Source organism: Thermobia domestica, chromosome 6, assembly GCF_964235325.1.
Source record: "Thermobia domestica chromosome 6, izTheDome1.hap1.1, whole genome shotgun sequence".
Lineage (NCBI taxonomy): Eukaryota > Metazoa > Arthropoda > Insecta > Zygentoma > Lepismatidae > Thermobia > Thermobia domestica.
Window position 1 is genome coordinate 132,610,141 of NC_137459.1, and position 16,853 is coordinate 132,626,993.

At 34.5% G+C, this 16,853-nt stretch overlaps 1 protein-coding gene across 1 annotated transcript in view; it reads right to left on the bottom strand.

Moving 5' to 3' along the window:
* Nucleotides 1-16,853, bottom strand: part of CPT2 (Carnitine palmitoyltransferase 2) — a 60,446-nt gene that overhangs the window by 35,898 nt on the left and 7,695 nt on the right. Inside the window, exons 3-6 of the mRNA XM_081762122.1 lie at nucleotides 14,724-14,776; nucleotides 11,920-12,330; nucleotides 7,116-7,260; nucleotides 3,860-4,016 (exon numbers count right to left, since the gene is read on the bottom strand). Coding sequence (XP_081618248.1) covers nucleotides 3,860-4,016; nucleotides 7,116-7,260; nucleotides 11,920-12,330; nucleotides 14,724-14,776 — 766 coding nt within the window. The remainder of the gene's footprint in view (nucleotides 1-3,859; nucleotides 4,017-7,115; nucleotides 7,261-11,919; nucleotides 12,331-14,723; nucleotides 14,777-16,853) is intronic.

Consider the following 16,853-nt stretch of genomic DNA (forward strand, 5'->3'; position numbering starts at 1 on the left):
CAAAATCGCTAACCTGGTTTCTTTCACCGGTACCATTAATAAGCAGAAGTAACGGTCTTAAAAACAGTTTTGTAAATTAAACAATAAAATTTGTACTTCTACTTTTAATTAATTGCAATTCATTACTAAAATGGAGGAATGAGAATAAAAATCTAGCCTCCACTCCTTCTCAATGAAAATCTGAACTTAATTATAGTAATGGATTTCTCTCTGGACACAATAGTTTGTGTCGAAAGAAAAATAATGTGTGCTTCTACCCTCAGTTAATCACATTTTAATAATCAAGATACAGGAGAAGAGTGAAAATAAGGCCTCCACCCTTTCTCACCTGAAACAAGCGTCGATAAATTTCCATCTGCATAAGATAATTTACACGGTCAGAAATGAAATTCATACTGCAATCCTCAATCACAATTAATTAATAAAAAATGGAGAGAGAAAGGTTGAAAATATACCATCCATCTTTTCTCACGTGAAATTCTCGACTCAACGTATGCCAATGGATTCCCTTCTGGACACAATCTGTGCATTCGAAAACAGAATTTCTGCTTCTATCCCCATTAATCACAATTAACTGTAATTGCAGTGGAGGGGAAACATATAAAAATGAAAGAAATCTTTAAAGTCTCACGATTGCGTCCATTAGGCTAAGGGAGACAAGGATTAATGCAAGTGAATGATGGAAGAATGGGGGAAACGAGAGTACCCCGAAAAAAAAAAAATCACGGGTACGATGTTGTCCACCACAAACTTACTTGGCCGGGAATCGAAAGAGTGAGAATCTAGTCTCCAACTTTTCTCCCTTTACTATGTGCTATTTATTATTTTTTTTTTTCTTCAGCGGGGTAGCACTTTAATGACAAGGGTATTCATAAATGTGTTTAACTTAGCGCGGCTACACACTGTTAATAGGGGCCATTCACAAATGTGTTCCATTTCATTGGGACTACTCTCTAATGATAGGGGCTATTCATTAATGTGCTCTAATTCATTGAGGCTACTCTTAAATGACAGAGGCTATTTATAGATAATTCACTGGGTTACACTATATAGTTTTTTTTTTTTTCATAAATGTACTCCAATTCACTGCAGTTATTCTTTAATGAGAAAGGCTCTTGAGAACTACTTCACTGGGGCTACATTTTAATGATATGGGATTTTTCGCGAATGTGTTTTATTTTACTGGGGTACTCTCAAACAACAGGGCAATTTAAAAATGTGTTCTAGTTCATTAGGGCTACACTATAGAGATAGGAGCTGTTCATACCTATGTTCTACTTTACTGGGGCTACGTTTTAATGATAGGGGTTTTCGTAAGTGTGTCTACTGAGGCTACTCTTAAATAACAGTTATTCACAAATGTGTTTTACTTCACTGGGCTACACTCAAATGATAAGAGACATTCTAAAATCTGCCATAATTCACTGGAGATACTCTTAAATGACAGTTGCTATTCATAAATGTGTTGTACTTCACTGGCGCTACACTCTAAGGATAGGGCTTATTCATTAATGTGATCTAATTCATTGAGGCTACTCTTAAATGACAGGGGCCATTCATAGACGTGCTCTAATTCACTAGGGGTAGACTACAGATTTACGTACTTTTCATAAATGTACAATAATCCACTGGGGCTACATTTTAATTGAACTGATTTCCGTTTAGTGGCCCTTTCAGCAGCGAGGCTATATGAGACGTGGATCTACAGCTTAACGTGGGATCCGAACCACACAAGCTCTCGTCGGAAAGCTATATTTTAATATTTCTTTTTTCACAAGTATATTTTGCTTCATTGAAGCTACTCTTAAATAAGAAGGCCATTCATAAATATATTTTACTTCACTAGAGCTCACTTTAATAATAGAAGCTATTCATAAATGTATTCTAATTCACTGCGGTTCACTATAGATAGGGGCTATTTATAACTACGTTCTACTTCACTGGAGCTACATTTCAACGATAAGTGATTTTCATAAATGTGTTTTATTTCACTGGGACTAATCTTAAATAACAGGGTAATTCATAAATGTGTTCTTCTTCATTGGGGCTACAAGAGTAGAAGTACAAATTTTGTTTTGCACGTCACAAATTATTATACGAAAATGATAATCCAATGCCATAGTTAGATTCAAGATTTTCGTGTGACAAAGGAAGAGGTTGGATTTTCGCTCTTTCTCTCCCCTCCATTTTAGTTAATTAATTGTGATTAATTGAAGGTAGAAGCACAAATTTTCTTTTCGAATGCACAAATTATTATATCCAGAGAGGAATGCATCCCCATAATCAGATTCGAAATTTTATATGAGAAAGGGTGAAGACTACATTTTCATTCTCTCTCTCTCAGTGTTTTAATTAATTAATTGGAATTAATTGATGGTAGCAACACAAATTTCGTTTTGATTACTCAAATTATTATATTCAAAGGGGAATAAATCGCCATAGTTAGATTTTAGATATGTGAGAAAGGGCTCTGTCTCCTGCTCCAAATATTCTTTAAAACTATTTTGTAACATATTTTTCTTGCAGCCGAAATTAGCACAATGGTGGCTAATTTGATATCAAGTTGGCCACCAATTTTCAATTGCTTTATTCAAACTTTTATAGTACAAATTCCAATAATTGTGGCACAAGTCGATCGCAAAATATTTTTAATATGAGTTTTAGGTATATAATCTCAGCAAAGTTCGTGCCGTCCATTCTTTACATTTGATACACACTTTCATGGCTAAATACAGCACATCTGATTCGTCAGGCTCCCTTCCCTCCCGACAATACTCTATGTGACTTCTGGCTTTTCCCCACTTCTTCCGAGATTCGGACATTTTACTATAATAATTGCCACCCCGATTTTCCCACTTCCTCGGCGAATTTCCAAACATCCTTCCTTAGGGCACTTTACATCACAAATCCTACGCACTGTCAAAATTTCGAGTGTCTAGCTTAAGTGATTTGGCTTGGGACTTGATAAGTCAGAAGCGCAAACAACTATGCAACAAAAATAAGCGTAGACAACTATTATTATTATTATTATTATTATTATTATTATTATTATTATTATTATTATTATTATTATTATTATTATTGACTACTGTGAGAGGAGCCCTAAAGCTTCTGTTTCCTGGCCTTGACTCGTTTTAAATTGAGTCTAACTACCCCTTGTTCTAAATTAACAGATATCGATGAAATCTCTAGTCATAGCCCTTCATGGGCTGCAATGACATGGAATTATTCCTTCTTCATACTGCTAGTAACATACTGAGAAGCAGATGGTAGTGCAAATAATAAGATAAATCCAATTTTTCAATGGCAGTGCATAAAGTTCTAGTTTTGAAATGTTTTTCATAGTGTTCTCATGTGATAAATCTTATATTACCAGCATTCTTGCATACCATTCCATTAGTAACCAATATTTCCTTTAGAAATGGATCTATGATTTTCCTGGCCTCTTAGAGTATATAAGTGGCCTACTCATGCTACTCGTAAAAAGTGTCCATGCTTGGATAAATTTCTAATTGTTTTTTTAATACCAATTTGAAAGCAATGAATCCAATAGGACTATTTTTAAACATATACGTCTATTGCGTCACGGAAAAAGACTTCAAATTTGGAATATTTACATTTATTTATACCCCAACTTCGACGTCATCTTTTTCGTAATCCCATAGATGGATATGTTTCAAAAGTGTGTAATTGGATTCAGTGCCCTCAAATTAGTATAAAAAGCGCAATTAGATATGAACCCAAGCGTGGAAACATTTTACCAGTAGCATACACGTTAGTTCTTTATAACAATATTAGAACACACAGAAGCCATACACAATTAACTTGTTAAAACAGATACATATACATTAAACCTTACCATCATTATCCATTACATCAAATACGTAGAAATTCCCACGTCTCATAACAACAATATGGCGTCCTGATTCATCCCGTCTAATGCAGTCTTTGTCGTGCTGAGGAATTCTTGTAGAGTTGAAAAGACTTGGATACTGCGACATATCAAGAGGAAATGCCTGAAAGAAACCATTTACATTCTACTTTGGTTCTACTTTCACAAAGTAATAACACACTATATTTTTTATAGTGCATTATGCGAAGAAAGGACACAAACAGTTGGTGGGATCTATTGATAAGAAAGTATTCTAGGGTACATGTTCTTGCATACATTTTACTTATGATATTCTAGTATCGATAAATGACAACCAAAAACACTGTAATTGTCCAACAGAAAAACAATTTTAGCCAAGGAGAAAGTAACCTATCAACTGTACACTTACCGACACAAAGATGTGGATTTAATTCAGCTTATGTATCACTATTTAGCTGGGAATAGCTTTCGCATGCATAAGAAACCGTGTTCAAGCCTGGGAAATGACATTCGTCGGATTTGTTTGTTTCGTTTATTTTATGACAGGATCAACTTAGGTTCACAGGTATCCCCGATTCGGCTTATGGAACAATGGATAATGCATACCAAATTTAACTGTATAAATAAAGATTTGTACTAAGATGCTAGTTAATTTAATTTTAATTTAACTGACTTATCTAAGTGCAGAATATTAATACACTTACATTGTATGGGACATTCACCAGTTATTTACGAATACTGTAATGACAAAAATGCTTTCCTTCTGTAGTTTAAACCTTACTTCATCATATTAAATCAGGTCTTAAAAAAACTGTCGGCTTTGTTTTGATTTTAGCACTGTAGTATTGAACTGCATATATAGAAAGAAACGTGAACATAGAATGTTCTATTCTCAATGAATACAATCTTTATGCAACACAGGTTAATAACTTTAAAACAATAAATCTGTTGCAAGAGTGTGAAGCTTCATAATATACCTAAATTACCGAATATCATCGATAATTATATCGTTAAGTTTACTGTGAGTGAAAATATGTTGCTCGTATAAGAAACAGTCATGTGGCATATATTAGTTTTAGTCGAGAAGCTATTAAGTAGGCCAAAGGTAGTAGCAGGATAATATTATAAAGAAGGATTTTAGAAAGGAAGGATTCTTAACAGTGTAGTGGACTGACACAGGACAGGATCTAACGGCAGGATTTTCTTTCTGCGACGATGAACATTCGAGTTTCTTAAACCACTAAGTTACTGAAAAAACTTGAGGACAATGTCACTGGAGTTACTATCAAGCTCAACTTTTTCATTCAATAATTCCACTGTGTCAACATTCAAAATGTTTATTCAGAAGTTTAATCTTTAGTAGTAATTACAGTATCTATGCAATACGTAAAATTAAATATTTCAGTTTTATGTCCCACGGTTATGTCGTGTAGGCTAAAGATGGTGATGATGAGAATGAAGAAAGTAGAAAACCTCGAGAAAACCCACACACACGATGTCTGTCCACCACAAAGCCTATGTATTAAGTCGTAGTCAACAATCAAATTCTAATAAGATCAAAGTTACTTGTAGCCACGTATAAAGAGTAGTAAGCGACGTAAGATACGTTAATAAGAAGTATATTATATGCTTCTAGGTCGTATCAACCATATCAACAATAGCCCAAACTCAGGTTAAGCTCAACAACTACTTACTTGCAAATAACTCTCAGGACTTTTCTTATATTGATTTGTTTTGTTATCACGACTGCTGGGATAACCACCAGGTTGTTATATGTGACAATTTCTCTCAAATATAAGAGAATACACCCTCTCAACACATTTTATACAGGATACAAAACCCTTAGTACTTAACCGTATTCTTTCAAATAAAGCACTTCCAAAATTCTATTAACAGACTTATCCATTACATCTACAAGGATAGTTTCTCCTTTTAGAACACTTTCAGTTATGATAATGTCCAATCACTCATCATCAGAGCCCGTCAAAATATAGCTCTTATTTTCTTTAAATATGGCATAGCTAAATGGCTTTTATGTACAGCTTTTATTTTTCCATTACATTCCAATACTTACATATTAAAAACTACAAATAGACATTCTGTAAACAAATATCATTCTTTATTGAACATTGTAATCAAATAGTGTTCAATATTGGCTGTTGACAGACACAATCTCCTGTCGTTGAGTAAATACTTCAACTTTGAAAAAGAACGCTCAACGTCTGCTGATGTCACTGGTACAAATTTGCACGAGAGCACGTCCAAATGTGTCCAATTATCTGGAAGTGGTTCCAGAGTGTTGGATCCTGCTAGTGTTTGAGTCACTGCTCGGAGGGGCTTCCACCCATAATTTCGCCACAGAACAGCTTCCATTTTCTTGTTTATTGTTTCGCCTACATGGCCAGTCCTTTGTGCAATATGAACTTTTCTACCTTTGAAATTGCTGTGGTTAGTTGTATAGACTGGCTCTCAGTTCCTTTTGTTCTATTGAGATGAGCTGTTTCTGCAGGAGGGGATTCTGAAGAATACTCTTAGCTTTCTTCACACATTCAGCATCCTCCTCCAATTGGAAATGAAACATTAATTAGAAAAAATTATAGAATACGACTTGCTTACTTTGCAGAATATCTATTGAAAATTGCTTTAAAATATTGCTTTTAATCGGAAATATGTTTTTTTATCGCGGGAACAGACAAAATATAGCTTTTATGGCTTTTTAAATGTATGTGGGAAATATGCTGGACCCCACAAATCGCCTACATACGAAGTTTCAAGATGATCAGAACGTTAGGGCAAAACATGGCAAAATGGCATTTGACGGGCTCTGCTCATCATCAAGAAGACTGGTAATTTTGAAAGATGTAACATCCCAATCTTTTTCCCGTGTACTAACAGAAAACTGCACTGCTGTGAGTCCAATTAGGACATATGTAAGTGCTAATCATCCTCATACAAGACATCACATGTTTCGGTAAGTATAAATAGGGTAATACAAATTTACTCTAACTACTATCTTAAATTCGAGTGGTAAAATCTTTATTGCCAATCGAATTATTCTTTCCTTGTAATGACCGGGACTGTAGATGATAATATATGAAGTTGGTTGCCTTCATAAAGGAAAAAGGATTATTTGTAAAATGAATAACTTCACTAATCTTCTCCTAACAGATTAAAACATAATACGTCAACACTAGTATATTTTTCTTAATTCATAAATTAGGACTCAAAATGAGTCCCTTCTTACCTTAAAGAATAAGTATGCCCCGTACCATTTCAATGGTTTAGGTATCAATCCAGTCACTGTGCGAAATAACGGAGTATCACTCTTTTGTGGATTCATATGAAAAACCTCAGGTTCTAATACACCGTCTCGTAATGCTTTCATAAACCTATAAGAACATAAGTATGATTCCAACTTTTGTTACTGAACACAATACGATTTGTACATATAACTAGTAAGTTTCCCTATAGAGTAAAAAAAATCATTAATTGATTTTTTGACTGCACCTATTTCCCCTAATGGATTTGGTAAGACAAAGCCAGAATTGGATGGCCAATAAATTAAGAACCAATGATCTCCAATTAATCAAATTTGACATGTCAGATATTAACAAGCTGAATATACACATGAAATTTTAAAAATGTGCAGGCTTTCGGTTCTCGAGTTATGGCCAGGAAATTTGATGTTTAGACTCAAATAAGTCAAAACTTCAAATTTGATGATAAACAAGATCTACATACTATAATATTTCATAGGCGTATTGAGCTTGTAAAGGTCTACCACTATGCCGAAATTAGTCAAGATTGGATGAGTTACACTGATGATTTTTTAATTTTTTTTTTTTTTTTTCGAAAATCTGACTATGTTGAGGCCCCATAATTTGATGGTCAATAATTCAAGAATCAAAGGTTTCCACTTCAGCATATATGAGATGGTGGGAGACCCTGAAGAGCTTAGTAAGTACATGCAATATTACATTACTATGCAAATTTCTAGTTTTGGGCTTACTGGCCATCAGAGGACTTGCTCAAAAAATAAGTCTGAATACTTGGGAACACATTTCTCAGAACAACACTTCTCTGTGCACCTCAATATTTTATATGCGTAATAATCATGTTATGCTCTACCACCATGCCCATTTAGGTAAAATCGAATAAATTCCATCAATCGCGTTTTAGTGAAATTTCTTGATTTCACTGAGCGAAAATCCAATTTTGATGGCCAATAACTCGGAGAAAAAAGTCTGCACATCGTAATATTTTACATTCAACTTGTACGTGTACCAGGCAAAGATCTGCCACCATACAAATTTCGGTGAAGATCGGATGAGTTTAATCGATTCCATTTTAGTAAATTTTCTTGATGGTACTGAATTCAAACCGAAATTTGATGACTCAAACTAAAGTTTTGCACACCATATTATTTCACGCATACCAATCTCAACAAAATCTACCGCGATGCCAGTTTTCGTTAAGATCGGATGAGTTTTATCGATCGCGTATGATACATATGTATTTGTAATTGATTTTTCAGCAAAATAAAATTTTTAAAAAATACACTAGTAATTATCAAAATCTAGCAGTTATTTTGCCAGTTTGTGAAATATTTTATTCGATTTTATAAACATCAATGAACAAAGATTCTTAGTCTACGTAAAGTGAAAAGATACAGGCATGACAAAAAAAAAAAAAAAAAATGTATACGAGATTGTATTACTGGTATGACCATGCAATACCTTCAGTCTGAATGACTTTTTTTTTCTCGTTAAGTACGTAAAATAATTACTTCTGTCGCATATATATATAAAATAAAGGCTCGGGTAAGAGGTGATTTAGTAACAAAGTTAGAGCGTGAACCAGACGTTATGAGAAAATAATCCTAAAAACTAAATAGCTCTTATTCCTAGAAAATATTAGAAATTCTAATAGATTTATGAATGATTATTTTGGAATGGATTATTTAAAATTAATATTTATACGGTTAAGTTGTACACACATCTCTTGAAACTGAATTCCGTGGTACTACAGCCGATATTCAAGTGAATAACGTAAAACTGCTGCCAAATCCATTTTTCAAACTTCCTATGCCAGGGTTCACTAACCCTAAAATTAAGTAGCTTTCCAACTACCTCACGAAGCTGAACTAATAAGAATTACTTTCCTCTACCAAAAGCACTCAGAACCACGCGAGCTATCCATTCGACAACACGCAACCACAGCTTCATGTTTTATAATTATTTATTTACGTCGGAAAATGACTATTTAAAAATGGAACCGAAGAGAGACAAGATGACAGAAAAAAATTCGTTTCAAACTTTTTATTTTCAAATTATAATACAACTATACGTGAAAATTATATAATACATTTTCATGCCTCTATTATGTACCCACGTTTCCTTATATCGTATAAACACTGCCTCTAAGGAGTAGTCACTGCTACTTATTGCTCCAAATCAACTTTCATATATATATATCAGCGGCGTAGCATAAGGGAACGCCAGTACGCCCGGCATCCCCTGTTAATAAGAACAAGTACGTATTTCATTACATATAAATTGTTTGCTTGCAATTATTACAAATATTTCCACTGCAATCTTCTGAATGAGCTCTCTCGCCTTACTTTGACAAGCGTAACCTACGCATGCGCGTCACTCAGATGCACATTCATTCTTTCCTCTTGTATGCTATGTTCCTTGGGCATCCAGGCCTACTACAAGCATCGGGGTATTCGTCTGCTTTCTGTCAAATGCGCATGCCCAACTATTTGCTTTCTCGCTCCTCTTCACCCCTCGCAACTCTACATTTTGCTTTAGATATAAGCTGGCATATTCTCAAGTATTTCCAACTCTATCTATTTTGAACTAAGCTATAGTGTCAGTACGGAACGTACGAGTGCTAACTGCAATGAGATACAACAAAACAGAAATGGCTAGTTCAATGCCTTTTTGAAGCACGTCGGTTATGTAAATAATAGTATAAAAAGAGTTATGCTTTAATCGTAATTAAATGCATCGTAATTGTAATCGTAATTAAAGGCAAACTTTTAATCTTCATCACAATACATAGTATGGCCAGTGGCGTAGCAAAAAACTCTTTGAGGAGCTCATACAGACAAGCATAAATATAAAGCATTATGTAGAATCACAGTCACCGATCTGGTAGTCCAAGAGAGCCAGCACTCCCCGCTCTTCGCAAAGATTGCTTGGGCCCTTCAGTGTCTGGATGTCTGACAGCAAAATAGACACACAGAAACAGGCCTCCTGAGTTGTTTTAAGTGCTTTCTACATCTTCAAATGATATACGTATACACTCAGGCCATATTCACGAACGGGCGCCTGAGCTCCGGACCCAAGATGACAAATTTCTAGGGGCAACACATATATATATATAATATAACGAGATTGAAGTATGGTATGCTGAGGAAGAGAAAGAAGCTTCCCACGAAAAAGAAATAAAGGGAACTAACTATACTGAAAACAATGTTCATTCAACAGTGAGGCAAGTTTTCTCGTTACAACGGTAGTGGCAAAAATGAGCTGAGACAATTGCTTATTAGCTTCTAACGTAATTCACGCATTTGTTTCTGTATGCCGCACTAGGCCACCAATTAGGGTCGCCTGGCCCCCCTAATTTTTTTATAATCCTATATTTCCTCGGAATCCTATATTTCCCCTCGTATTGCTGATTGCAGCAGTATTGTATCGCACAAGTGACTAACTTTGGCATCCCCATTTCGGAATACCACGCTACGCTACTGATATTATATATATATATATATAATTTGCATTAATTTTCTATGGGCAATAATTAGCATTCTTTGCTTTCGTGAGGAAAATGCGGGTTCACTTCTTTGGGATTATACGATGTTCGAAACCACATTGAGTTATACGTCCACATATCACAATCTCGGTGTCGAAGAGAGACGTTAAAACTCCACTAACACATTATTTTAAATCTGTAAATTCATAAACATATGTGTGATTCTCTCAAATATTTGTCCCCCTCTTGGTTAGTATGTTCATTCTTGCTTCATCTTTAAACAGTTCACTACTGCTACTAAAATTTTTAACATATTTGTTAAAAAAAAAAAAAAACTCTGATTTTCTATGTTCGTTCTAAGTTTACACCGAATAATCCATGGTTCAGTTTAATATTATCCTCCAAGTATGGCATCATACCGGTATTAAGAAAGAATAGAGTAGCCTTAGAAGGCTGAATATAAAACTTTTATCTATGTTATTATAACAGCTCAGTCATCTGGATTGATCGGTCACCCAATATGCGTCGCTGTAATTACACCGTGAGAAATATAAAGTTTAATCAAAATTAAACACGACAAACCCAGTACTTTAATCTGTAAAATCAGTTACTTTATCTTCGTTCCAATAATACAACAGAAAAAACGGCGAATTTACCATATGGTGAGTCTATGCACAAACCAGGGGGAAAAAAAAATTATGGTGAACATTAATAATCGAAGTTGGAATCTGCAGATCACACCAACACCAGGTAACACTCGTCCACGCAGCCTAATTATTAAGAAAAGGAACTGGTTCATTGCAGTTTGACGTCCCCTACATGGAAACGGGACTTCTGATTACAGTAATATCCGCACCACCAAGAAATATTTTGTCCGAGACTTTGTACCCCAATCAAGAATAGAATCCAGGTTCACGTCACATGAACAAAAAAATGTGGGTCTCAACCTTTGATCACAAAGAAACACACGGGAAAACTAATTGTTTTCAATCCTTAACTAGTATGTACGGAGTCAATCTGATCCCACTCACAATTAAGGACAAAATTTGACCTTGAATGAGGCGTCCTTTCCCGTAATCTTAGTAGTAAGATCTTAGCGTGCGCAGCATTCATATTTCTGAATAAGTGTTAATAATATTTATTGTTTCCTAATTTTTAAATTGTGTGAAACTTGACATTATCGTATCAGTAGTACAATTCGTAGAGCTATAGTAGCTAAGGGTTCAACGTAAAAGTGATTCTCAATCATATCTTCACCAAAATCTTAAATTATAATTTTAGAAACTCACCTCACAGACGAAATTAGCATGTTTGTTGCTCTTATAAGTTGTGTGTTGTACGCATGATCATCTTGATTCACATATATCAAAACTGGGTTATAATTAATAGGAATGGGCACTCTGTCCCTGAGATACATGTCGAACCAAGGTTCTGAAACATAGTTTGTATGTGTATTCTTCTTATCCCATGCTATTAATTCCTCATTTAAAGACTTTCCAACACCATTTACGAACTCGCTCACGTAGTTGGAAGTCTTCTCGAACTCATTGTTACTTAATAAAGCTCTCTGGGATGCTAGATATCTCTCTCCAGTCTTCGATAATTCAGGAATTGGAAGTCGCGGTAATGACTGTTGGAAGCACATAGTAGGTAAACGACTACGTTGGATGTAGTTGTATTCGTCTCCTGTAGGTCCAGAACTGAAAATAACAAAAATTAATTAATCCTCGAAATAGTTGAAGTAGAACAAAATAAGTTACTCATCACCGTACAGCTCTTTCTACAAAACTACCTTGAGTTTCTAACTAGATGACATTCGTTCTTTGAGTGGTCTCAGATTTGCTTCCTATACAAGGCATATGTAATATAGCTTCCATGTTAAACTTTACCCTCATGATATATGTCAAGTCTACAAAAAAAAGTAGAATGAAAATAACGGCAAGAAACAAAATGATAAAGCTCATTATCTCATGCCTTGAACTGAGACAGCGTATGTATGAGAGAACATATTTTATGTAATTTCCATTGTGTGTTCGGGATAAATATACGTAGGAAAAAAACACATTTAAAACATCACTATCAAACAACAACTATGTTCTTCGTTACTATGACAAAAGTAAAACTTCTGAATGTCTATTTACTCATTTTTAATCATTAAAAATGCTAAAGCCTACGTCTTTCAAAATAGAACACAAGTCCATCCCTCTATATATCTAGAAGACATCCCCAACGTATGTATGGTTTGGCTACTGGTATTTAACTTTTCATCTCAGTACCGTTGTCGATTTACAGTTAAGTTGAGATAATTTGATTTTGATTTTAACGTCTCGTTCAGCAGCGAGGCTATATAAGACTTGGACCTACTGATTAATGTAGAACCCGAACCACATGACCTCTCCCTGGGAATCGAAATGAAATCTTTGAGTTTTACGTCCCACGATTATGCCGGTTAGGCTAAAGGAGACGGTGATGATGAGAGATGAGTGAAATGGTGGAATGAAGAAAGTGGGAGGAAACGGGAGAACCCCGAGAAAACCCACGAGCACGGTGTTTGTCCACCACAAAGTTCACTTGGCGGGGGCTGGGATCGAACCCGGGACCCCAAGCACCAGAGGTGAACGCTCTACCACTGAGCCACCGCGCCCCCCTTCCCTGGGAATCGAACCCGGGTCTCCCACACCAAAGGCACGTACGCTAACCCCTTAGTCACGAAGGTGCTCGATTTACAGTTACCTGGAATCCGAACTACATGTAGTGTAGAAAATATTTATAAACACAATTGTAACAGGCGCTTTCGGAAAACTTCGTCCAAAGAAAACTCATCCCCAAAAGACACACACCATTTGCGATTTTTTTTTTCAAGAAACATGAATTACACCATTTTGTAGGATCATTAATTAAATATTTACTTATGAACTATGATCAAAATAGCCTGAATATCTGTGTCGGCAGGTTAAAAATTATCCGATCAAACTGGCGTAAGTTCCTTACAGAGAAAAATCGTACATATATTTTTCTTCTTTCTGCCAATCGTTATCTTGGACTAAATTACTTGTAACCTTTGTGTCATGTTCCACTGTATTATTTTCACCACCTGTATTTCTGCCTGTTTCTTCCACCTATATCCTTAGCATGTCCCAAAGCAACAACTAAAGCAGGGACACTGTGCTGGCATTACCACGAATATCCTCCTTTCTTCATGATTGCGACTTAACGAAATTTTCTGCTACGTTTCACTTTCGAATGTCCGCATTAACAGAATATATTTTCATGGTTTTATTTTCAATTTTCAAGAGATACACTGCAAATAGAAATAAACAATCCACTTCATGACATAAATTAGTTTATTTCACAAGCGAGAAACTACGCTATACTATTCACATCTATCATTTTAAAGTCTATTCAGCTCGACATTTTAATAAGAAAGGCGTGCCGTACTTCAGGATGTTTTGAATGGGAATATCGGATAATCCACAATTTTTCGAAGACTACATTTATTGACACTAAGTGTCATACTCTAAGTTCACACTGCGACTACTAATATCATCATCATATAGTTTGTTTCCCCCTTATTTTAATAACTATTTTAGCTACGTAATGCCTACGAGATTCTAATGTCTGATCAAGTACAAAATGAATAACATTGTTTGGACCTTGTTCTTCCATGAGAAGCGTCATCCGCTTTTCTCTGTTCGACAAGGGAGCCCATTTTTACTACCAATAAAGAGATATGCTATATAACTCAACGACGAACTAGTACGACATTCAACGTACTCAGTTCCCACCTGCCCAATTGTTAGGCACACCAACTGATCCATCCCATTGATAATAATTATTGAAATAAAATCTTGTTTAATGTTAATCTACTGTGCCCTCAGGCTAAAGGAAATGAATGTGTGTGTCCACATTAATTATGAAACAATTGATTACATGATGGTTGAACTAACGGACTTGCTAATTGAAATTTATTTTGATACGAATTAGCCTGATTCCATCGCACTGATTTCTCATAAGATTGATCCATTCAACGACGCGGAAACCCTATAATCTCTTACTCTGAGTAGAGGAAAAAAAATAATGGGTTAAATATTACCTTTTCCATCGTTGATGGGCGTGATTTATAACACACACAGATGCACATTTGAGCTGAAAAAGAAAATATTGCTTCGTTTATTATTCTGACTAAATTATGTAACATATGGTGCTACACAATCCCTTCAATAAAATTTGACACTCAAATGAACAAAATACAACAAACAATGTCTTCCAGAGGGGGAAAAATGTAGCATACTTCAGTTTTTGTCATTACCATTTCTCTAACTAGATGTATTTTCTGAAAAACACCCGAATTGAAACCTAACATAACAGAAAAAAGGCATCGAGTCGGTCTCCGTGTGTCAGCACGAGGCCGACGAGGTAACGTTCTAACAAGGAACGGAAGTATGTTCCATTATATTAAAAGCCTTCAGAGTACCTGCTTTCACAACTGTTTTACATGTACAGCAAGCCCCGAAACTATTATATAACTTGAATTTTGTATATTGCCCAAGTGTAATTTTGTAAGAAATTGCAATATTTAGTGTATATATGTACAGTATATTATGTATATAGCCTAATTTTATGCATTTTACAAATGAGAGGTCATCCAGTAGTACTTACTCGGATATAACAATGAAAATATATTTAAAAAAATATAATTATATAGACAATTATAATATTTGACATACAGTTATATTTTAACTTTTGCGATTTATTATGTAACTGAGAAGTGAGGTTAAGTCGGAGGGTTACTGTAGCCTCGTAGTATACCTTTCACTTCGCTGAAAACTACAAATTGAACTTTAAGTGAACTGCTTCAACGTTAATTAATACGTATTAATTAGCAAATGACATGTAAAAATGCGATATGGAAGATATGTCAATTTTGAATATGATCACTTTCCACTAAGGTAAACATAACTGATTACACGAACAGCCATTAGTAACATTTTTGTAAAATAAGATTCAGATCTAAAATCTACGTCATATTTGTTCAGTATAATAGTTTATATATTACTTATGGCCGTAAATTACAACTGAAATGGCAACCATATTGTACAGGGTCCTAAACTTAAGCTAAATAATACAACATATTTACTGATTCTTTTCACTTACGTAAGTTCACAAAATTGTAAACAAATATGCTCTAATACACTTATTCTTCTTTCGATATCAATCACAGAAAGCATGCACAATTCAAATCGGTGATCATAAATATCTGAAACTACTTTTATATCTCAGTTTCCATTATCAATACAATATCTGGAACATATATTAGAAACAAGCGCAAAGTTTAAACTGGAATACAAAACATTGGTCTCTAATCATGCCAAAGAAATATTTCTAGAAACCAATGGTAAAGTGACAGTAGGACTCAAAACTTTAATCCTACTTTTTTTTTTTTTTTTTTAAATATATATCCATAAAAACTAATCACAATTCCAATAAGCATACAGGACTAAAGTTTCCATCCGTATGGTTGTGTAAAGACACATTATTTACAATATTAGAAAAATGTCTAGCAGTTAGTTATGAAAACTGATACATGCTATCGAGTATAAGAAATCCAATCCAAAAATACAGGAAGGAACACAATAAAAAATTAACAAAATGTTCATAAATAAATAAAAAGGAATGTTTAACAACTAAACCTTAACTATTAGAAGGAAAAGTGTAGAATGAAATGACAAATTATATGCATACAATTCATATTTCAAGATATCTAGAACAGTAATGCTTTTTACCTAAGAAAAGGAAAAAAAAATACGCTTTACAAACATATGTTTACAATCAACAACAAAAGTGTATGTTCTCCACCAGGGTTGGCTGGTTTAAACCAGCTGGTTTTTTTTTAAAAAACTGGTTTAAACCAAAAACCCAAAAAATGTTCGTAAAAGTGTTTTTGTAAAATCTTGATGAACACACATTTCTGGGTTATCACGTTTCACTCCCGTATATTATTCGTATTATATTCAGACCTAAATTCCCCATTCATTACACAAAAAGATTATACTACAAAAGCAACTTTTTTTTTTTTTTTAAATATAAGTTTATAAATGTTTATTTTGTGATTTTTTTGCAGTTGTTATTATTGTTATGTAATTGCAATCAAAGAAAAATTCTAAATATTGTTTCGTTTCAATGTTTACTATTGATAAGATACATCGAAATGCCGTACTTTTTG